The 22,419-nt window shown below is 59.6% G+C and overlaps 1 protein-coding gene and 1 gene segment (V, D, J or C); both read right to left on the reverse strand.

Annotated features, from left to right (window-relative positions):
* Positions 1-22,419, reverse strand: part of LOC102165485 — a 194,344-nt gene that overhangs the window by 92,664 nt on the left and 79,261 nt on the right.
* The window catches only part of LOC396781 (IgG heavy chain), a 165,144-nt gene continuing 146,102 nt past the window's right edge, over positions 3,378-22,419 (reverse strand). Inside the window, 4 exon segments of the mRNA NM_213828.1 lie at positions 3,378-3,712; positions 3,804-4,130; positions 4,258-4,293; positions 4,619-4,853. Coding sequence (NP_998993.1) covers positions 3,384-3,712; positions 3,804-4,130; positions 4,258-4,293; positions 4,619-4,853 — 927 coding nt within the window. The 3' untranslated portion in view covers positions 3,378-3,383.

Raw genomic sequence — 22,419 nt, forward strand, 5'->3', positions numbered from 1 at the left:
CCCTCCTGCTTGGAGCGAGCGGTACCGGCGAGCTCCCTGCAGTGCTGCCTCCCCGGCTGCGGCCTCATGTCACCCCAGGAAGACCTAAGTCTCAGCTCTGAGTTGGTGCAGTTTGTCCGGCGACCCCACTGGCTGCGGTGTTTGCGACAGCAGCACAGGCTGATGACACAGCCAACACATGCGAGTCGCTCGTGGCCCCGCCAGGCCCCAGGCTGGCCGCTGTGCCCAGGAGGCTTGGGGGTGGTGGGGGGAAACGCTGTGGGGGGGAGGTGGGGGGAGGGCGGCCAGGTTGGGATTCGGGGGGGTGGCGGGTGACACAGGCAGAGGTCCCAGTGAGCTGAGGGGTTGTAAAAGTGGTTTATTGCTGTGAAAAATGAGAGCAACAGTGAGGAGAGTGCCTGGGCTCCAGACACTCACCAAGGAGAAAGAGCGACCACAGCTCGGCAGACGAGCCTTCCCTCCCAGTCCCGAGGCTGCTCCCCGGATGCCGTGAACCCACTTGGGGTTCCCGCAGAGACAGGGCGGGAGAGTCCGTTCTGGGGCGGCCTTGGGGGTCCGGGGCCTGGGGCTCGCTCCTGGGGGTTCTTCACCTCTCACCCAGGCCCCGGGGCAGGCAGAAGGATCTCCTGCTGGATGGACGGATGGTCCGATAGACGTGACTCAGGCCGCGGACCTTGGGATGGGTTGGCTGCCCTGTACCCTGGGTGGCCCTTCCACCCCTGCCTGTGTCCAGCGAGGGCCCGTCCTGCCTGCGGGGGTCCGAGTCAGCGGGACCCCCTCCAGGAGGCCTGTCTGGCGGCACCTCACCGCCTCCCTGGGCAGGGCCGCTCTGTCCCCACCGGGGCTCCTGCCGTGGCCTCGGGCCCAGGTCCTCCTCCCTCGAGTGCCCTGGGCTGGAGGTGACCTGAGCGCCTGTTGGTGGCCCGTCTGGGAACTTCCCTGCTGGGAGACGCTGGCGTTGGGGGCAGCTGTTCCCACTCCAGGCTGTGACACAGGAGCCTCCTCTCGGGGACTCTGCCTCTGGAGCCCGGTCTGGACGGTGTCCACAGGGAGCCCGGGCCCTGTCCCGTCAGCCGCTGGACGCCGGTCTCCTCGTGGCCGGCTGGACCTGCTGGCTGAGCCGGGCGTTCCTGGTGAGGACACGTGGCCCTGGCGGTGTCCCGTGGCTCTGGCGGGGGCTGGTGGTGGTGGGTGTCCATCAAGTCAGGTTGGGGCCCGAGCTGCTGCCCACTCGGGCTTCCGAGGGGCGGTGGGGGTGCGGGGCGCCTTCTGAGGGGGCCGCGATGCCCAAGGGCAGAGGTGCGGGCGAGGTGGCCGAGAGCCAGAGGTGGGCGAGGTCAGAGGGCGGAGGCAGGCCTGGCGCAGGCGGAGCAGCTTGAGCTGACGGACGCGGTCCTGTCGGGTCTGGGGCGGCCCTGGCCGCCCTGGAGGGCGCCCTAGGCCCCCTGCCCGATCATGTTTCTGTAGTCGGGGACAATGGTCCGCTTCAGCTCCACCACCGACGAGAAGATCCACTTCACCTGCAGGGCGCACGGGGTGAGGGCGGCCCGGGCCGCACGTGGACCGCCCCCCAGGGTCCGCCTGCCAGCCCCGCGGTCCCCGACAGCCACCGTGTCCCGGCGAGGACCAGAGGCCAGGGCGGGTACAGGGAGGGGCCGTCACAGTGACAGCGTGGCCACAGGGAGGGCCAGGGAGGGGCCGGCAGGGGGCTCCGGGGCACGGGTGACAGCGGGGCTGGCCCGCTCACCTTGAAGAGCGTCACGGTGGCGCTGTAGCACACGCTGAGCAGGAAGAGCGTGATGAAGATGGAGATGGTGGTCCAGAGCCCGTCCAGCTCCCCGTCCTGGGCGTCGGCACAGCTCTCCTCCAGGAGCAGTTCTGCACGGGGAGGGGTGGTCAGTGCTGTGCCAGCCCGCGGGGCCTGGGGTGGCTCCAGGTGGGGGACCCCCCGGCTGAGCTCAGTGCCTGGCCCCGGCCCCGGCCCCCCAGTCCTGCATCCTGGGCTGAGTCTCAGCCTGGCCAGGGATGTCCTGCCCCCTCTCCTCTGGTGGGGGCCCCCGAGCATGGGGACCGTCTGGGAGGGGGTGTCCTGACCGTGCAGGCCAGTGGCTCAGGCCCCGCCCTCTCTCCGAGGGGGCCAGGCCCGGAGGGTGGGCGTTAAGCTGAGCAGGGGCCCGGTGGGCTCTGGCCCAGGGAAGGGCCGAGACGGCCTTGGGGTGTGTGTCCCCGGGCCGCGGGGGCGGCTGTGCTGGGGACAAGCGGGCTGGGGATTTCTGCTTGTTCCGGAGGGGGCGTAGGTGCCAGGGGAAGAGCGGGGCCGGGCGTCGGAGCGGGTCCGTGTGGTCTAGTGTGCCAGTGTGGCTGAGCAGCCCGTGGGGCCTCGGGGGATGGGGCCGGGCTGGTGTCCCCGGTGAGGGTGTGTGAGACCCAGCTCCATGCTCTGGTCTGTGAGGGCCCGGGGGTGTACACATGTGTGCGTGGGTAGGTGTGTGTGTGCCCGGGTGTGTGTGCATGTGGATGCAGGCGGTGGGCGGGTGTGCTGGGAGGTGGGGGCGGCGTGCATGCGTGTGCGAGAGCCCGGGTGTGCGAGTGGAGAAAGGCGGTGGTGGGGGGGAGCTGGGCATCTCGGTGGGAGGGGCTTGATATCAGTGGGTCTGGGCTCCACTCCTGGGGGTGTCTGGGACTGTCCCTCCCCTGGACACTCTGGGCTGCCTACCTCTGCCCCTGTGGGACACAGGGGTGAGTGTTGCCACGAGTGCCCAGGCCTGGCCCCCTGCAGGGACCAGCAGGGCAGAGCCCCGTGGCCTGAGGCGGGGTGGGGGCCTGATGTCGGGTGTTTGCGGGAGGAGCAGGGCCGTCCCCACCCTGTGGGCACAGGAGACCCAGGAGACCCAGGAGACAGGCAACCTGGGGACAAGGATGGGCCGCTGCCCCTGAGCTTGGGCTTGGACAGAGGCGGGACGACCTGGGCAGTCATTTCCCCGAGGGGGCCTGGAGGGCTTCTCCCGTCCGTCCACACACAGCAGCCGGAGCAGGTGTGCCAGGAGGGCAGCCCGCAGGAGAGGCCGCCTCAGGCAAAGCTCCCTCCTTTGCCTCGGGCAGCCCCCAGGGGGCCTGTTCAGACCTCCACCGACCGGGTCTGGCCCAGGTGGGACCTCTCCCCCCGATGCCACATGGACGCCTCTGGCCCAGAGCCTGTCCTGTCCCTGGCCCCGCGGGTGGTGCCTGCACTGGGGCTCTGCCTCGGAAAGAACCATGACAGCATTGCGGGTGCTAGAGGGCGTTGGGTGCTTTATTTCATGCTGGCCCGGGACGTATGTACACAGCGCTGGGGCTTAGGCGAGCTCTTGGGACCCGAGAGCACGTGGGGTGCAGCGGGTGGCTCATTTACCCTGAGTCTTGGAGATGGACTTCTGGGTGTAGTGGTTGTGCAGAGCCTCGTGCATCACCGCACACTCAAATGTTTCTCCATGGTCCCATCTTGCCTTGTCCACCGCGAGCTTGCTGTACAGGAAGAAGGTCCCGTCCACGTCCTGCTGGGGCGGGGTGGTGCGGTAATTGCCCTCTGGCTCCGGCTGTCCGTTGCTCTTCCACTCAACATGGATGTCAGGTGGGTAGAAGCCAATGACCAGGCAGGTTACGGTGACTTTGCTCCTGGACAGCTCCTCGGCGGGTGGGGGCAGGGTGTACACCTGCGGCTCCCGGCTCTGCCCTGTGAGGCCAGGCACCTCAGTTAGCATGATGGTCCCCCCAGGCGGCCCACGGGACCCTCTCCGCCTGCCCACCTTGCCCCCCTTGCCCACCTATAGCCTTGGAGATGGTCCTCGTGATGGGGGCTGGGAGGTCTACGTTGTTGACCTTGCACTTGAACTCCTTCCCCTTCAGCCAGTCCTGGTGCTGGATGGGCAGGACGCTGACCACACGGTAGGTGCTGTTGAACTGCTCCTCCTTTGGTCTCGTCTCGGCCGTGTGCACCTCTACGCCGTCCACGTACCAGGAGAACTGGACCTCGGCGTGCTCCTTGCTGACGTCCACCACCACGCACGTGACCTCGGGGGTCTGGGAGATCATGAGGGTGTCCTTGGGTTTTGGAGGGAAGATGAAGACCGAGGGCCCGGCCACTTCACAGCCTGGTGGGGGAGACAGAGTGCGGGTCAGCTCGTGGCCTGGGGTCCTCCTGGGCACCTGTCCCCCCTCGGGCCGAACCTGGGCTCAGGCTACCTCCTTGGGGAGGAGGGCGAGGCCCGAGTTTCTTACCTGGGCATATGGGACATGGAGGCTTGGTCTTTGTTCCTGATGAGAGAACACACAGAGTCACTGGGGGTGGGGAGGGCCCAGGGCTGGGCTCAGGTCAGGGTCAGGTCTTGGTACATCCCAGAGCAGCTCGTGCTGCTGGGGGCCCAGGGCCGGGGGAGGGGTCCCGCCTGTGCCCACCCTGGCCTCTCCGAAGTGCCGAGTTGACCCCTCCCTGAGCCTGGGCCTGCAGGTGAAGGGGACAGAGGTGAGCGGCCCTGACACCCTGGGCGGGACTCTCCATCCTGGGAACTGGTCCCTGTGGGCAGGGGGCTCACCCCGGCCTGTCTCGACGTGCACTCCCGCCCCCAGCGCAGGCGCTCACCAACACGCTTGTCCACCTTGGTGGTGGTGGCCGGGTGGTTGACATTGCAGGTGTAGCTCTTGCTGGACAGGCTGCTGGCCGGCACGGTCACCATGCTGCTGAGGGAGTAGAGCCCTGACGGCTGCAGGACGGATGGGAAGGTATGCACGCCACTGGTCAGGGCGCCCGAGTTCCAGGTCATGGTCACTGGCTCGGGGAAGTAGCTTGAGGCCAGGCAGCCCAAGGCCACGTTAGGATCAGACACGTCCCTGCCGCAGGGGGCCAGAGGGTAGACCGATGGGGCCGTCTTGGGGGCTGGAAGAGAGGAGGCTGCGTGACCGCCAGGGCCTTGTTCCTTGTGGGGCGGGCAGCGAATCGGGCCCTCAGAACAGCGGGGCCGCTGCGCCCAGCACCCACTTGCTTCCAGAAAGTCGGCAGACCAGCCGCCCAGCTCGCTGCCATTGCAGCTGCAGGTTCTGGGCGCAGCTGCCTGGTCAGAGCTGGGTGACCGCCTGGATGAGAGCCCGCCAGGGCCCAGAGCCCCTGTGGGTGCCTGGCCCGACCAGCGGGTGGCCTGTGTTCCTGGCCAGCTTCTGCTGGTCCCCTGAGGCCACCGTCCTGCTTCCCCAGCCTGGCAGGGACACTGCCACCCACTGCCACCCACTGCCACCCACTGCCCATGCTCTGCTCCTGGCCCCTGGTCCTGGCCTGCTGTTTGCTCTCCAGGCCCCGTTCCTCTGGGTCAGCTCTGCAGTCAAGGCCCGTGCGCGTTGGTCCCTGGCACCAACATGCCCCTTTCCCTGGGCGAGGGCAGGTAGTCTCCTCCGAGGCCCCTCCCCTGCCATCCCTCCGGCCCTGGCCCAGGCTCCAAATCTGGGCCTCTGGGCCCACCGGTCCCTCCTCCACCGGGGCTCCTGGCTTGGCCCTGAGCTCACCCGAGGCAGCTTTCCCCAGAGCCCCGGCCCCTGCAGCCCAGCTCTGGGCCTCCCAGCTGCCTGCTGAGGCCAGAGCCCTCCCTCTGCTCCTGCCCTTCCCGCTGCCAGCCTGCCTGGCAGCACTGCTGCAGCCGAGCCCTGCCCCTGGCCTTCCTCTCCCACGGGGCGCCAGCACCCCATGCGCCCCTGCCCGGTTGGGCCGGTCCTCTCCCCCCTGTTCTGTTCAGCCATTGCCTGCTTCCCCAGCTCAGGCCCAGATGAGCCCCTCGACCCCCCGACCATGTGCACTGCCCTGTGCCGCTGTTCTCACTTAGGACTCCAGCTGCTCTGTCCCATGTCCACTCACTTTGCTGGAACAGGGTATGGCCCGTTGGCCCGATCCCTGTGACCCATGGCGTCTGTTCAGCCCTGCCCCTGCCCCCGCAGTCCTGGGGACCTTCCCCCCAGGAGCCCACTTTCCAGCCTGGCTAGCCCTATATCGGCCCCTCCCTCGAGCCTGGGGCTCCCCTGAGCTCACCCCCACTCTGTTGCCCCTGCCCTGTCCTGCATCCCCCCTGGCCCGGCTCACCTGCCCAAGCTCGCCCTGCTCCCAGATGGTCCCAGGGCTGCTCCAGGCCTCTGAGCCCCTGCTTACCTGCCCGAGATTGACCAACTCGCGGGAGCTCCTAGGAATGCCCCCTCTACTCCCACCCCTTGCTCACCTGAACAAGCCTAAACTCTTCCCAATAGCTCCAGTTTAGCCCCCTAGACTCCAAGCTCCTGCTCACCTGCCCAAGCTCTAATTACTCCCAGGGGCTCCCAGGACTGCCCCCTGCACTCCCAGCCCCTGTTCACCTCCGCAAGCTCTACCAGATTCAGGAGTTGCTAGGACGGCTCCCTACCCTCCCACCCCCTGCTCACCTGCACAAGCTCTACCTGCTCCCAAGAGGTCCCAGGGATGCTCCCTGCCCTCCCAGCCCCTGCTCACCTGCCTGGGCTCTACCGGCTCGCAAGGGCTCCCAGGACTGACCCTTGCCCTCCCACCCCCTGCTCGCCTGCACAAGCCTAACCTCTTCCCAATAGCTCCAGGTTTAGCCCCCTGCCCTTCAGCCCCTGCTTGCCTGCACAAGCTCTTCTTGACCCAGTAACTCCAGGTTCATTCCACTGCCCTACCAGCTCGTTCTCACCTGCCCAAGGTCTATTGCTCCCAGGGCTGCCCCCTGCCCTCCCAGCCACTGCTCATCTGCACAAGCTCTACCAGTTCTGAGGAGCTCCAGGTTCAGCCCCCTGCCCTCCCACCCCTGCCCACCTGCACAAGCTCTACCTGCTCGCAGGAGTTCCCAGGACTGCTCCCTACCCTCCCACCCCCTGCTCACCTGCACAAGCTCTACCTGCTCCCAGGAGTTGCTAGGACTGCTCCCTGCCCGCCCAGCCCCTGCTCACCTGCCTGGGCTCTACCGGCTCGCAAGGGCTCCCAGGACTGACCCTTGCTCTCCCACCCCCTGCTTGCCTGCACAAGCCTAACCTCTTCCCAATAGCTCCAGGTTTAGCCCCCTGCCCTCCAGCCCCTGCTCACCTGCACATGCTCCTCCTGACCCAGTAACTCCAGGTTCATTCCCCTGCCCTACCAGCTCGTTCTCACCTGCCCAAGCTCTACAAGCTCCCAGGAGTTGCTAGGACTGCCCCCTGCCCTCCCACCCCCTGCTCACCTGCCCAAGCTCTACCTGCTCCAAGGAGCTCCCAGGGCTGCTCCCTGCCCTCCGAGCCCCTACTCACCTGCCAGAGCGCTAATTGCTCCCAGGGCCTCCCAGATGTGCCCCCTGCACTTCCAGCCCCTGTTCACCTGCCCAAGCTCTACCAGCTCCCAGGAGTTGCTAGGACTGCTCCCTACACTCCCACCCCCTGCTCACCTGCACAAACTCATCCCAGGGATGCTCCCTGCCCGCCAAGCCCCTGCTCACCTGCCTGGGCTCTATTGGCTCGAAAGGGCTCCCAGGACTGACCCTCGCCCTCCCACCCCCTGCTCGCCTGCACAAGCCTAACCTCTTCCCAATAGCTCCAGGTTTAGCCCCCTGCCCTCCAGCCCCTGCTCACCTGCACAAGCTCCTCCTGCTCCCAGGAACTGCAGGTTCTTCCCCTGCCCTACCAGTTTGTGCTCACCTGCCCAAGATCTACAGCTCTCAGGTGGTCCCAGGGCTGCCCCCTGCCCTCCCAGCCCCTGCTCATCTGCACAAGCTCTACCAGTTCCGAGGAGCTTCAGGTTCAGCCCCCTTGCCCTCCCAACCCCTCCTCACCTGCACCAGCTCTATGTGTTCCCAGCAGCTCTAAGGACAGCTTTTCCGCCCTCCCGGTTCCCTGCTCACCTGCAGCCTACCTGCCCCTTTCCCTGGGGCTCCTGGGCCTCAGTGTCACCACCCCTCTTCCTGCCCCCGAACCCTCAGCCTTGTCTAGCTCCACTCCTGGCTTCCTTTCTTTCCCAGGGCTGGCCTTTGTTCCCGGAGCCCTGGGTGCCCACCCTCTCTGGGTAGCGTCCCCCTGGCAGAGCCTCTGTCCCACCTGGTCCCCTCCCGGAGGGGCTCCTGACCCTTCTGAGCTCACCCTCTTCTCGCCGCGACCACCCTTGGAGCCTGTCTGGTCCCTGGCTCCCTCTAGTTGCTGGCTCAGCTGCACTGGCGCCCAGCTCCCAGCCCCTGGCTCCCGCTCCTGCCCTCAGGCCCCTGGCTCCCGTCAGCCCTCCTGCGGCCTGTGGAGCTTTAGGCTCAGTCCCTGTGCTGCCAGCTCTGGGCACACAGGAGCCCGGCCCGCCCTGCCTGCTCTGCTCCCGGCTCACCTGCTGCCCGTGGCCCTGGCTCCTTCCCCGGGACCCGACAGTTACTGCTTTCATACCTGCCCTGGGGCTCAAGCGGGCTCCGGCAGCCGGGACAGGATCCTGCAACCCCAGGTGACCTCTTTGTCCCCTGCGCTGTGTCCGTCTCTTCCCTGAGTCCTCCGCCCAGACCCACCTGTCCATCCTGGCCTCGTCCTCAGCCCCTGCCCAGCCCTGTGCCTCCAGCAACCTGGCCGAGCAGATCCCTCAGGCCTCTGACCCCAGCCCATCATGTTCCGCAGAGGCCTGGCGGCCCCACCGACCTCCTCTGGCCTCTGGGGCACCACCTCTGTTGGCGTGGGCGTGCCCCTGCCAGGGCTCCCTGGTCCCTGTGCTGGGCGGGCGACATGACCCGCGTGCAGGCTGTGTTCCCTGGGCTGGGTCGGCTGCAGCCCTGCTGTGGGGTCTCCCCTCCTCGTCCCCCCTCCGCTGCCCCTGCCCCTGGTCTTCGTGAACCCCACGCACCGAGTGTGGGGGCCGAGGAGGTGGCTCCCCTGCTGCCCCGGGCTCCGGGCCCCTCCTGCTCTGGCCCCAGGTGCATGTGGCTCTTTGTGTCTGTGCTCTGTGCCTGCAGCCCTGCTTCCTCGGGTGGGTGTCTGGTCCCTGGAGGCACGACCTTCCTGCCCACAGCCCTGCACACTAAGAATGGGATTGAAACCGGGTGGCCCGGCTGCTTCCTGAAGTTCCCTTTTCTTCTGGTTGCTTTCTGTCCCAGAGGGCCTGGGGGAGTCCAGACAGTGCCCTGGCGGCTCATGTATGTGTGTGGGGTGGGTGAGCGGTGGGGAGGGTGCGGGAACTCAGGACGTCGTGGTTCTCTATGTCCCACGGGGATTATGCCGCCTGGCCTACTGCAGCCCGGGTGCCAGGCCCCTAGTGTGAGCCCTTGGTTGCCCGACCCCACCGGGCACCTCTTGTGACCCCCGCGTGTGTGGCTGGGCCCAGCCTGCTGCCCAGACCCAGGCCCGTGCTGCCCACGTGGGGACAGAGTTCCCAGGGGTTGTGAAGGTGGTGCCCGGCCGAGAGCGGGCTGGCGGGCAGCCGCTCACTGCTCTGCGTGGACCGAGACCTGCCGGCCGTGCGTGGGGGTCAGGGACCCTCTGTCCTCATTCGTGGAGGGCCGCAGCTCCCCCTGTCCCCTGGGCGCCCCTGGGCCGTCCTGTAACTTCAGCATCAGGCTGGGACTGGGGACCCCTGAGGGACGTCTCAGCCCCCACCCCGGCTGTGCAGCGGGCCTGGGGTGGTGTTGGCTGAATCCTTCCAAGCGGCCAGTGGACGGTGTGGGCGCCGTGCTGCCTCGGGCCTGCCCCGAGCCCCGTCCAGCGCCGTGGGAGGCCACCGTTCCGGGAGACGCCTTGAGGGGGCACAGGAGGGAGGTTCCCATCTGGCCCGTGGGTCACCGGCTCTGCGAGCTGTGCCCACGTGTCTCTAGCGGTTGCCCTGGAAGCCCGTGGAGCTTTGTAGCCTCTGCTTGGCTCAGCAGCCCTGCGAGTCTGGCCAAAGCCCCGAGAGCGTCTGGGCTCGGGGCCGTCAGGCCCCAAGAGTCGCGTGCCGCCATCTGCCCGGCTCTCTGGCGAGGTGAAGTGGCAAGTGGGCCCTGCCCGGGGCTCTGCCTCCTCCTCGTGGTGCCGGGCCGTCTGCCCCTGGTCCTGGAGGTGGCTTGAGGTCAAGGCGAGTCAGTCGTTCTCGTGCTGGTCATGGGACCCCTGCCTTCCCCGGGTCCGCGTGGGGGGCAGGCTGGTCCGGCCGGGACGGCGTGACCATGAGACTTGGCTGCACAGGGCCCTGGGCTTGATCAGAAGCCACCCTGTGTCCACATCCCCGTTCGCAAGGTCCCACTCCTTCTGGAAAAATCCCTTCACAATAGAAACCGTGGTGCTGCAGTCTGGTCTGCTTTCAGAAAGCTTCGCCACGTGGTTCCAAGAGCAAAGAGATGCTTGGAAGACATCCTCGCAGCCCCTTCCTCTGGCCGGGTCCCGGCTGGGATGTTGGAGCCGAGGTGCCCTCCCTGCCTCCAGCCCAGCGAGCAGACCCCACCCCACTCGTGGCTCCTTCCTGGCTGGAGCCCACCTGCTGCGGCCGCGTCCCCAGGTCCTGCCCTGCCCTGCCCTGCCCTGCCCACCCCTCTACTGGGCACCTCGTGCTGCACAGGATCACCAGGGTGCCGGGGCGGCCGCCGTGTGCCCGACAGGCAGCCTGGGTCTCATTTCCGCTGTCCTGGGGTCGTGTCAGCGGCCGCTGCAGGACAGAGACCTGTCGGCCGTTCCACCTTCTCGTTCTGCCTCTGGAGAACGTTTTCTTTCTTTAAATTTTTTTTTTTTTTTTTTAAAACCAGAGTTGATTTACAACGTTCCTTCAATTACCCTTGTACAGCTGTACATACATTTACCTTCTTTTTCTTTTCACACTCTCCTTCCTCTCTCACGTTCTAACGCAAGAGGCCGGGCACTGTTCCGTGTGCTGCCCAGTAGGACCCATCACTTACTCGTTTTCAATGTGACCAGTTGCATCTACCAGCTCCAAACCCCCTGTCAATCTCTTCTCTCCCTCCCCCTGGAAAGCAAAGGCTGCTCTCCATGACCATGCTCTGTCTCTGTTTTGTCCGCAGTATCAATCGCGCCGTATTTTAGATTCCACATATAAGTGGTGTCATGTGGTCTCTGTCTTTCTCTTTCTGACTTACTTCACTCAGTGTGAGAGTCTCTAGTTCCATCCACGTTGCTGCAAATGGCGTGACTTGGTCCTTTTTTACGGCTGAGACGTAGTTCTTACTTTGTGTGAGAACCACATCTTAATCCGTTCGTCTGTTGATGGGCGTTTGAGTGTTTTCATGTCCTGCCCATTTTGAACCCTTCTGCAAAGTCCATAGTTGTGCATGTAAGTTTTTGACTGAAAGTCGTATCGAGATACAGGCCTAGGGGTGAGATTTCTGGGTTCAATCGTGGTTTTACGTTCAGTTTTCTGAGGTTCCTCCATACTGTTTTCCACAGTGCTTGTACCAAGTTGCATTCCCACCAACAGTGAAGGCGGGTTCCCTCTTCTCCTCACCCTCTCCAGCATTTGCTGTTAGTTGACTCTTAATGATGGCCATTCTGACCAGTGTGAGGTGGTGCCTCATTGCAGTTTTGATTTGCATTTCCCTAAAAATTAGTGCTGTTGAGGATTTTTTCATGTGTCTTCTGGCCATCTGTATGTCTTCTTTGGAGAAATGTCTATTTAGGTCTTCTGCCCATTTATCGATTGGGTTGTTTGTTGGTTTGTTTTTTGTTGTTGTTGAGTTGTAGAGTGTTTGTATATTTTGGGGATTGAGCCTTGGTGGGCTGCATTGTTTGCAAAGATTTTGTCCCATTCTGTGGGTTGTTTTCCTTTGTCTTTTTTGGTTTTTAGGGCCCCACCTGTGGCATATGGAGGTTCCCGGGCTAGGGGTTGAATTGGAGCTACGGCTGCTGGCCTACACCACAGCTCACAGCTCATGGCAATGCCGGATCCTTAACCTGCTGAGTGAGGCCAGGGATCAAATCTGCCTCCTCATGGATGCTAGTCAGATTCGTTAACCCCTGAGCCAGGACGGGAACTCCTGTTTTTCTCTTTTAAAATGGTTTCTTTTGCTTTTCAAAAGCTTTTGAGTTTAATTAGATCTCATTGGTTTACTTTTGTCTGTCTGTCTTTCTTCTTTCTTTCTTTCTTTCTTTCTTTCTTCTTTCTTTCTTCTTTCTTTCTTTCTTTCTTCTTTCCTCCTTTCCTTCTTTCCTCCTTTCCTTCTTTCCTTCTTTCTTCTTTCATTTTTTCCCCGTCTTTTTGTCTTTTCCAGGGCCGCACCCATGGCATGTGGAGGTTCCCAGGCTAGGGGTCGAATTGGAGCTGTAGCTGTCGGCCTACACCAGAGCCACAGCAACGTGGGATCCGAGCCGCGTCTGCAACCTACACCACAGCTGAGGCAACGCCGGATCCTTAACCCACTGATCAAGGCCAGGGATTGAACCCGCAACCTCATGGTTCCTAGTCAGATTTGGTTACCACTGAGCCGTGATGGGAACTCCACTTTTGTCTTTATTGTAGTTATTCCAGGAGGTGGATCAAATAAGATGTTGCTGTGATTTATGTCAAAGAACGTTCTGCCTGTTTTCCTCTGTGAGTTATAGGTATCCAGTCTTACGTTTAGGAGTTTCATTTGTTTTGAGGGTTTTTTTATTTTTTTTTTTTTTTTTTTTTTTTTGGTGTGTTTGGCGTTGGGAGTGTTCTGGTTTCATTCTTTACATGGAGCTGTCCAGCTCCCCAGCACCACTTAGTGAAGTGACTCTCCCTTCTCTGTTGAATAGTCTTGCCTCCTATGTCATGGATGGATTGAGCATAGGTGCTTGGGTTTATTGCTGGGCTTTCTGTTCTGTTCCACTGATATGTATGTCTTTTTTGGGGGGGAGTGTCAGTGCCATACCGTTTTGATGACTGCAGCTTTGTAGTATAGCCCAGGTCAGTGAGGTATTTGTGTTTCCATGCAAATTAGGTTTTTTTTTAGTTCTGTGGAAAATGCCATTGGAGATTTGAGAGGGATTGCACTGAGAGTGAGGGTGGCCTTAGGTGGTATGGCCCTTTTGCCAGTATTAATTCTTCCAGGGCAGGAGCATGGTCTAGCTTTCCACCGGTTTGTGTCGTCTTTGGTTGCTTCCAGCAGTGCCTTATGGTTTTCAGAGTCCAGGTCTTTGTGTCTTTGGGTAGGTTTATTCCTGGGCATTTCATTCATTTCGAGGCACTGCTCAGTGGGATGGTTTCCTTAGTTTCTCTCGCTGCTCTTTCATTGTTAACGTAGAGCAAGGCAGCCAATTTCTGTGTGTTAATTTTGTATCCTGCAGCTTGACCAAATTCATTGGCGAGCTCTAAGAGGTTTCTGGTAGTGCCTTGAGGATTCTCTAGGTATCGCAGCACATCACCTGTAAAGAGCGGTAGTGTTACTTCTCCGTTTCCGATTTGGATGCCTTTTCTTCTCTAATTGCCCTGGCTAGGACTTCCAAAACTCCGTGGAAGGAGAGTGGTGAGAGCAGACATCCTTGTCTTGTTCCTGATCTTAGCGGAAATGCTTTCAGGTTTTCACCATTGAGAATGATGATAGTTGTGGGTTTGTCATATATGGCTTTTAGTATGTTGGTGTAGTTTCCCTCTATCTAGTCACCTATGATGGGGCATGATGGAGGATAATGTGAGAAAAAGAATGTCTACATATATATATGTGTGTGACTTTGTCACTTTTCTGTACAGTGGAATCAACAGAGCAGGGTAAACCACCTGCAGTGGAAAAAATAAAAATCATCAAGAAAAAGTTGGGTGTTGAATTCTGTCAAAAATGTGTTCAGAATCCATGGAGATGAGCATCTGTTTTTTTTTTTTTTAATGTTTTTTATTTTTTTCCGTTATAGTTGATTTACTGTGTTCTGTCAATTTCTACTCTACGGCAAAGTGACCCAGTCATTCATATATGTGTGTGTGTGTGCGTGTGGTGTATATATTTATATGTTCTTTTTCTCACTTTATCCTCCAACATGTTCCATCACAAGGGACTAGATACAGCTCCCTGTGCTCTCCAGCAGGATCTCATAGTTTATCTATGCCAAATGCAATATGTTGCATCTACTAACCCCAAACTCCCAGTCTACCCCACTACCTCACCCTTGGCGACCACAAGTATTTTCTCCAAGTCCATGGGTTTCTTTTCTGTGGAAAGGTTTATTTGTGCCATATATTAGATTCCAGACGTACGTGATAGCGTATGGTATTGGTCTTTCTGACTTACTTCACTTAGTATGAGAGTCTCTGGTTCCATCCGTGTTGCTGCCAATGGCATTATTTGGTTCGTTTTTACGGCCGAGTGGTATTCTAGTGTGTATATATACCACATCTTCTTAATCCATTCCCCTGTCGATGGACATTTAGGTTGTTTCCATGTCTTGGCGAGCGTGACTAGTGCTCCAGTGAACACACATGGGTGCATGTGTCTTTTTCAGGGAAAGTTTTGTGTGGATATATCCCCAGGAGTGGGATTGCTGGGTCATATGGTAGTTCTACATTTAGTTTCCTGAGGTACCTCCATACTGCTTTCCGGAGTGGTTGTACCAGTTTACATTCCCACCAGCAGTGCAGGAGGGTTCCCTTGCCTCCACACCCCTTCCATCATTTGTTATTTGTGGGCTTTTTCATGATGGCCATTCTGAGAGGTGTGAGTTGGTACCTCATAGCAGTTTTGAGTCGCGTTTCTCTAATGAACAGTGATGTTGAGCACTTTTTAGTGTGCCCGTTGGCCATCTCTTTGTCTTCTTTGGCGACATGTCTATTCAGGTCTTCTGCCCGTCTTTCAGTTGGGTGGTGTTTCTTGCTGTTGAGTTGTGTAGGCTGTTTGTATATTTCAGAGACTAAGCCCTTGTCGGTTGCATTGTTAGAAACTCTTTTCTCTTATTCCGTAGGTTGTCCTTTCTTTAACGGCTTCCTTGGCTGTGCAAAAGCTTGTACGTTTGATTACATCCCATCGGTTTATTTTTGGTTTTGTTTCTGTTGCCTTGGGAGAGTGACCTAAGAAATCATTTGTGTGGTTGATGCCAGAAAATGTTTTGCCTGTGTTCTCTTCTAAGAGTTTTGTTATGTCTTGTTTAAGTCTTTAAGCCATATAGAGTGTGTGTGTGTGTGTGTGTGTGTGTGTGTGTGTGTGCGTGCCTGTTGTGAGGGTGTGTTCTAGTTTCATTGATGTACATGCGGCTGTCCGTTTTAGCTAGCAACACTTGCTGAAAAGACTGTCTTTTCCCCATTTTATATCCTTGCCTCCTTTGTCGAAGATTAAAGCCATTTGTCACAAACCCACAGCCACTTTAATCCTAACAGAGAAAAGCCGAAAGCCTTACCACCATTGCTGTCTTTTACGAACAAGGCAACGATGCCCAGTCTCACCACTTCTATTCAACATAGTATTGGAGGTCCTAGCCTCAGCAAAGGGACAAACAGAAGAAATAAAAGGTATCCAAGATGGAAGCGAAGAGGTGAAATTGTCATTCTGTGCAGATGACATGACACTGTACAGAGAAATCCCTAAGGTCTCCACTCATAAACTGCTTGAACTGATCAATGAATTTAGCAAAGTAGCAGGATACAAGAGCAACATTCAGAAATTGGTTGCGTTTCTGTATAGGAACAATAAAGTGTTACCAAAGAAATAGAAAACTATGACATCTTTTAAAATAGCAGGCCCCAAATTACATACCTCAGAATAAACCTGACTAAGGAGGTGAAATACCTATTTGCTGAGAAATATAAAACATTATCAAGGAAATTAAAGAGGATTCAAAGAAATGGAAATACAGCCCATGCTCCTGGATTGGAGGAACTGATATTGGTCCTTTGTATTTCTGTGGTGTCAGTTGTAACTTCTTTTTCATTTCTAATTTTATAGACGTGAACTCTCTCCCTTTTTTTCTTGAGGAAGCTGGCTAAAGATTTGGCGATTTTGTTGACGTCTTCAAGGAACCACATTTTGATTTAATTGATCTTCTGTATCATTTTCTTCATCTCTATGCCATTGATTTCTGCTCTGATTTTTGTGATTTCTTTCCTCTACTAATATTGGGTGTTGTCTCTTTTTCCTTTTCCAGATGTTTAGGTGTAAGTTCACATTGTTTATTTTGAGTTTTATCTCTTTTCATGAGATCAGATTGTATTGCTAGGACATTTCACTTGTTGCCGTGCCAGTCCAGGGCGAATCCAGGAAACATAAGCCCCTCTAGGGGTTTCAAGTGAGAAGTGATGCCACCCAGGAAATCAAAGGTGTATAAAATCGGCACGCGGGCTGGCAGAATGCCCACAGGGGAGAAGGTCGTCGAGGCTCGGGGGCCCCCGGGAAGCCCAGGGTCTTCTGCCTCAGAGGGCTCCTCGGACTTGTGCGTGGGGGCATCAGGGTCTCAGAGAATGCCCCTCAACAGAACACAGTCCATAGGAGGAGCCCGCCGTTAATACACTCCAAGGTGAAAAGCTGAACTCATTTCCACTAAGATCAGGACCAAGACTAGGATGGCCACCCTCACCACATAGTTGGCCGCCGTGTGCTCAACATGGTAGTGGAAGTCCTAGCCCCAGCAGTCAGAGAAGAAAAAGAAACTAACGCCGTCCTTTTGGAAGAGAAACGTAAGACTCTCACTGTTTGCAGAGGACATGGCGCTGCACGTAGGAAGTCCTAAAGATACCACCAGGGAACTGCTAGAGCTCATCAGTGCATTAGGTACCGTGGCAGGATACAAACTAATGCCCAGAAATCTACTGCATGTCTACACACTCGCAACAAAAGGCCAGAAAGGGCGGGGGGGTGGGGGATAATCAAACTTATCAATGCATCCAAAAGAATAAAAGACCTATGAACAAACCTACCTAAAGAGGCAAAAGACCCGTACTATGAAGACTAGAAGACGCTGATGAAAGCAATCAAAGATGACACAAACAGATGGAAAGCCAGACCATGCTCCTGGATTGGAAGACTCAGCATTGTCCAAATGACCGCAGTAACCATGCAATCTACACATCCAACGCCATCCCTATCAAATTGCCAGTGGCGTTTTGCACAGAACTGGAACAGAAAAAATTTAAATTTGTATGGAAACACAAAATACCTCAAATAGCCAAAGCATGTTGAGTATGAGAAATGGAACTGGTGGAATCAGGATCTCTGACTTCTGACTATACTACAAAGCTGCAGTCATGAAAACAGTATGGCACTGTCACAGAAACAGAGACACACATCAGCGGAACTGGATAGAAAACCCAGAAATAAACACAAGCACTTACAGTCAATTCGTCCATGACAAAGAAACAAGAATATTCAATAGAGTAGAGACAGCCTCTTCAATCAATGGTGCTGGGAAAGCCGGACAGCTACTTGTAAAATAGCAAAAGTAGAACATTCTCCAACGGTGTACACACACACACGCACAAACCCCTCAAAATGATTAAAAGATGTAAATGTAGCACCAGATATGTGTAAGTCCTGGAGGACAATAGGCAGGATACACTTTGACATGAACCATCGCAATATCTCTTTGGACACGTCTTCTAGATCAATGGAAATACAAAGAAAATTAAACAAACGGGAACTGATTAAACTTAAAAATATGCGGCACTGCAAAGGAAACCACAAGCAAAACAAAGAGACAACCTACAAAAAGGGAGAAATTATTTGCCAATGAAGGGACCGCCAAGGGATTCATCTCCAAAACATACAAACAAGGCATGCAGCTTGATTATGAAGAATCCCATCAAGAAAGAGGCAAAAGACCTACACAGGCATTTCTCCAAAGAAGACAGACGTGCAGTTGGCCAAAAACGCATGAAAAGGTGCCCACTGTTGCTAATTATTAGAGAAAGGCAAATCAGAACTGCCATGAGGTAGCGCCTCAATCCAGCCAGAGTGGCCATCATCAAAAAGTCTGCAAACGGGATGTATATACTGGAGAGGGTGTGGAGAAAAGGGAACCCCCTACGCTGTCGGTGGGGACGTAGGTACGACCACTCCGGAAAGCGGCCTGAGCTTCCTGAAAGCACTGCGAACAGAACTGCCGTCCGATGCGGCAACCCCAGTGCTGGGCACACAGTGGGAGAGAACCACAACGTGAAAACGCACGGGCTCTCCAGCATCCGTCGCAGCACTCCTCGCAATGACCAAGACAGGAAGCGGCCCAAACGTCCGTCTGGACGGACGGTTGCAGAAGGTGAGGGGCACAGGCACAACGGGTTATCGCTCAGCTGTGCAAAGGATGCGGCGATGCCATTTGCCACCACGAGGTCGGACCTAGAGGTCGTCCTGCTCCTCTGGCTGAAGCGACGCGGACGGAGACCGACATCGTGCGGCATTGCCTGCGTGTGGGATTAAAAGGAGGGGTGCGAGTGGACTCGAAGCAAAACCGCGACGGACCCGCAGACATGGGGCCACCGCACGCTTCCCCAGGGCGAGAGGTGGGGAGATGAGCCAGGAGGTTGGGATCAACCTCTCCACACACCGCTGTGTATGTGTCCTGACGTGTGTCTGCCTGTCTGCACGTGGGTGTGGATGCATATGTGTGTGTGTGGCCGGGCCGCTGTGCCGGGGACCTGAAAGTAACACAACATGGCAAATTTACGACGGTGTAAAACTACCCTTCAATGGAAGAAATTGCGAAAGAGGAGTTTGCGTCATGGCGCGGCGCGAATGAATCCGACTGGCGTCCATGAGGACGCGTCGCCGCGAGCTGCGGTGTAGGTCACAGAGGCTGCTCGGCTCTGGTGTTGCTGTGGCTGTGGTGCAGGCGGCTGCTGCCGCTCTGGTTCAGCACCTAGGCTGGGACCTTCCAAATGCCGTGGGTGTGGCCCTAAAACGGTATAATATAAAATAATATAGAATAAAGTCAAATGAAATTAAAAAACGAAAAAGAGAAAGGCCCGGAGTCTCCTCCTGGGGTGGTCTGCGTGCCCTTCAGGTGCGGGCAGCCCTGGCTTGAGGTCAGTCCTGTGAGGACGAGGAGGGCGGGCCCAGGGCAGAGCGGTGGTCCCAGCAGGACGCTCCCCGCCCGCGGCGCTGCTCAGGCCCCGGGCCGGCCCCGCCGCCCCCTTCTCTGCTCACCTCCGCCTCCGGGAGCCATCCCCTCCCTGCCCAGGCGGCTTGGCCAGCTTCCCCCTCGCCCCCTCCTTGGGTCCAGGTCCCAGGATGCATCGGGCGCCGTTTGCAACCACGGCCCCGAGCCGTTGCCGGACACCTGTGTCTCCTGCTCCACTGGACGTGTTTCCAGGGGCAAAGCCGAGGCCGTGTGTTCTGAGCCCCCAGGGAGCGGCCCCCACCCGCTGGCGGGGCCGCCCCGTGGGTCTCCGACGCCTGGGAGTGTTCACTCTTACTGTGAAGGTGGCGTGTGCATAGCAGGGCCCATTAGGCGCACAGGCAGTACAGGTGAACCCCCTGTGTGATGCGTACGCCGACCTTTCAAAGGATTCCCGCGTGCAGAGGGCTCCTTCCCACAGGGCGTGTCGGGGTGGTGATGGAGGCCGTGGGGCAGGGGCAGCGGGTCGGCCAGCGCGGCTCGGCCCCGTGTGGTGGCCAGGGCACCTCCTGTCCGGCGGGCTGTCCCTGTAGACAGAGGCAGGTCTGAGGCAGAGGGCGCAGCCGCCGCCTGGGCTGGTTCCTGCGGATGGTGGTCGTGTGTCCTGGGCGGGCGGCTGCAGCTGAGAGTCAGAGGTGTGGATGTATTTACGTGTGCTTTGGCCTTCGTCTAGGTACAGATTCACTCGCCAGAGCCCGGACCCCCTGCCCTGCCAATGCCAGTGATCACGAAGGCCCCCTACCTGATCCCCAGGGCACCCCACCCACCTGCTCCCATCCCAGCCCACCCCACCCCCTCACTTCCGGTCCCGGTGCATCTCCCACCCCACTTGCACAGCTACTCAGTGCCCCCCAACCCTACAGACCTCAGTGCACTCCAACACCTGCGCAGATCCCCACTGCACCCCGCCGCAACTGCCCAGATCCCCAGTGTACCCCACCCCACCTGCAGAGCCGGCCAGCTCACCCCACCCCCACCTGCGCAGATCCCCAGTGCACCCCAACCCCACCGGCACGAATCCCTAGTGCACGCCATGTCTTCTGCACAGAATACCAGTGCACCCCACCCCATGCAAACAGATCCCCAGGGCAAAGCCACCTGCTCCTGAACCGATTCCCTGGGAATCCCATCGCACCTGCACAGATCCCCAGTGCACCCCACTCCGGTAAATCCCCTGTTCATCCCACCTCCGTCAGTGCAGAGCCACAGTGCACCCCCCGACACACACACAGATCCCCAGTGCCCCCACCCCAGCCGCCCTGATACCCAGGGCAGCCTCCCCCACTTGAACAGTTTCCTCAGGGAGAAGGAGCTTTGCTAAGAAAGGAGCGAGGCCCCGGCGAGGCCACGGTGAGTGGGGGTGGGGCAGCTGGGCCGAGACGGTGGCCGCGTGGACCCCCCGGGAAGCTCCTTCCGTGAGGGCCCCCTCCCACCCCGAGGGCCTTGCCCGCAGCCCCAGGGTCCCACGGCCTCTCCCCAGAAGGCTTCTCTGCCTCCTCATTCTGCAGGCCTGGGGCCTGGGGTGGCCAGCAGGGAGGGTGGACCGCAGGGGTGGGCGTGGGCACAGGGACTGGGCTGGGCACGGGGGGCACGGGCACTGGGAGCTGGGGGCAGGGAGGGGCGGGCTGAGCCTGGGGAGGGAGGCCTGGCGGGGCTGGGCTGGCTTCGGACTCCGGAGCAGGGTGCACGGGGACCGTGGGCCGGCCTTGGCCTCTGAGCCCTCGCTTTGGCTGTGGGCTCTGAGTGTGGGCTGGACCGTGGGCCCGCGCTCTGTTTCGAGGGTGGTTCAGTGCGAATGGGTGTTCGGCACCCACGTCCAGCGGGGTTCTCTCTGCGGGGGAGCCACGCTCTTCCGGGAGTGGCCCCAAGTTGGGGGGGCGTGGGGGCTGTGATCGGAGGGGCCCCTTAGTGCCCTCGGCTTTGGGGCTGAGCTGGAAATCCTGGACGTCCATGTGCCCGTGGGGGTGTGTGTGTGTGTGTGTGTACGACGCAGATGTGGGTGTGCGTGGGCAGGGTGAGATGGTACCGGTGTGTGTAAAGCTAATGCTGGGGGTCTAGGGGTCAGGAGGCCGCGGGGGTCTGGCTTCAGGCTCACTCAGGGGAGCCCGAGGGGCTCAGGGGCTGGCGTCGGGCCCTGGGCTCGGGGTGCGCGGGGCACGTGGAGAGGTGGGGTTGCCGTGGGATGAGGCGTTGCTGGGGGTCAGGGTGGGAGGCCTGGGTCCGGTGGGGGAGTTCTCGAGGGTGCGGGGGCCAGCCCCGCTGTCGCCATGCTGGCGGTCCCGCGGGAGTGGGCCGGCCAGGGGCTGATGGCTGGTGCGGGGACAGACGTGAGGGCCAGGGCCTGGGGCTGAGCAGGCTGCGTGGCCCATGGGCACGTTCAGGTTTGGCTAGACGTTTAGGGTGAGGGAAACGGAGGGTGTGGGGTGAGCCCCAGGACCGTGGCCTGAGCCCCCAGAACCTGGAGGCGGAGGGCGCTCCGTGCCCTGCATGCCTGGCCTCTGCTGTCCACCCCACGTCCATGCTCTGGCCGCACGTCCCGGCCTCCCCGTGTCTGGTTCAGGGACCCCTGGAGCGACGCAGTCCGTTCCCTGCATGCTGCTCTGGCTCCGTCTCCATCCTGTTCCCTGCGGGACGCTGGAGGGGCCCTTGCCGATGCCCTGGGCTCTGGGCCAGGCTGAGCAGGACCACAGCTCCTGGCCTGGGAAACGTGGTGCTGGCCTCGGCCTGGGGCTCCTCCCCTCGCCTCGAGAGGCTTTCAGCGCCAGCATTCAGTGGCCCAGGTCATGTCCCCAGGTGACCCGGCTCCCGTCAAATGCCTCCCTGGGACAGCCCCGGGCTGGCCCTGTCCCCCTTCCTGGAGCTGTGACTAGGAAGCACGGGCAGCCGGGCCCCCTGCTCTGCCCTTTTGGGAGAGTCCTGTCCCCTCCAGCCCCGGCCCGAGGCCTGTTCCTCTGGGGCGGGATCACCTCTGGGAGGTTGGAGTCCTGGCCGCACCCTGGACGGCTGTCAGCCGGCCGGCGGACACGGCGGCCTGGTCGCAACCACCAGGCCCCTTCCCTGGTCCCTCACCGGAGCCCCGTGCGGCCCCTCGGCTTGTCCTGGGATGGGTAGGCCCTCTGGGCAGCCCAGGCGGAGGTCTGCGCCCACGGTCCCCTTCCCCGCCCCCCGCGTCCTTCTCCCTGACCCGTCTGTCCTGAGCGCTTGAGCCGGGTCCAGCTCTGCTCCCTGGGCCAGCCCTTCTCCCGACCTCTGTCCCCCGATACCCCCTGGCCTGGCCTTCCCAGGCCCTCCCTCCTGTCACACACATGGTGACATTCAGTCCCCTCCTGCTTGGAGCGCGCGGTACCGGCGAGCTCCCTGCAGTGCTGCCTCCCCGGCTGCGGCCTCATGTCACCCCAGGAAGACCTAAGTCTCAGCTCTGAGTTGGTGCAGTTTGTCCGGCGACCCCACTGGCTG

Source organism: Sus scrofa, unplaced genomic scaffold (genome assembly GCF_000003025.6).
Source record: "Sus scrofa isolate TJ Tabasco breed Duroc unplaced genomic scaffold, Sscrofa11.1 Contig1914, whole genome shotgun sequence".
In the NCBI taxonomy this organism is placed as follows: domain Eukaryota; kingdom Metazoa; phylum Chordata; class Mammalia; order Artiodactyla; family Suidae; genus Sus; species Sus scrofa.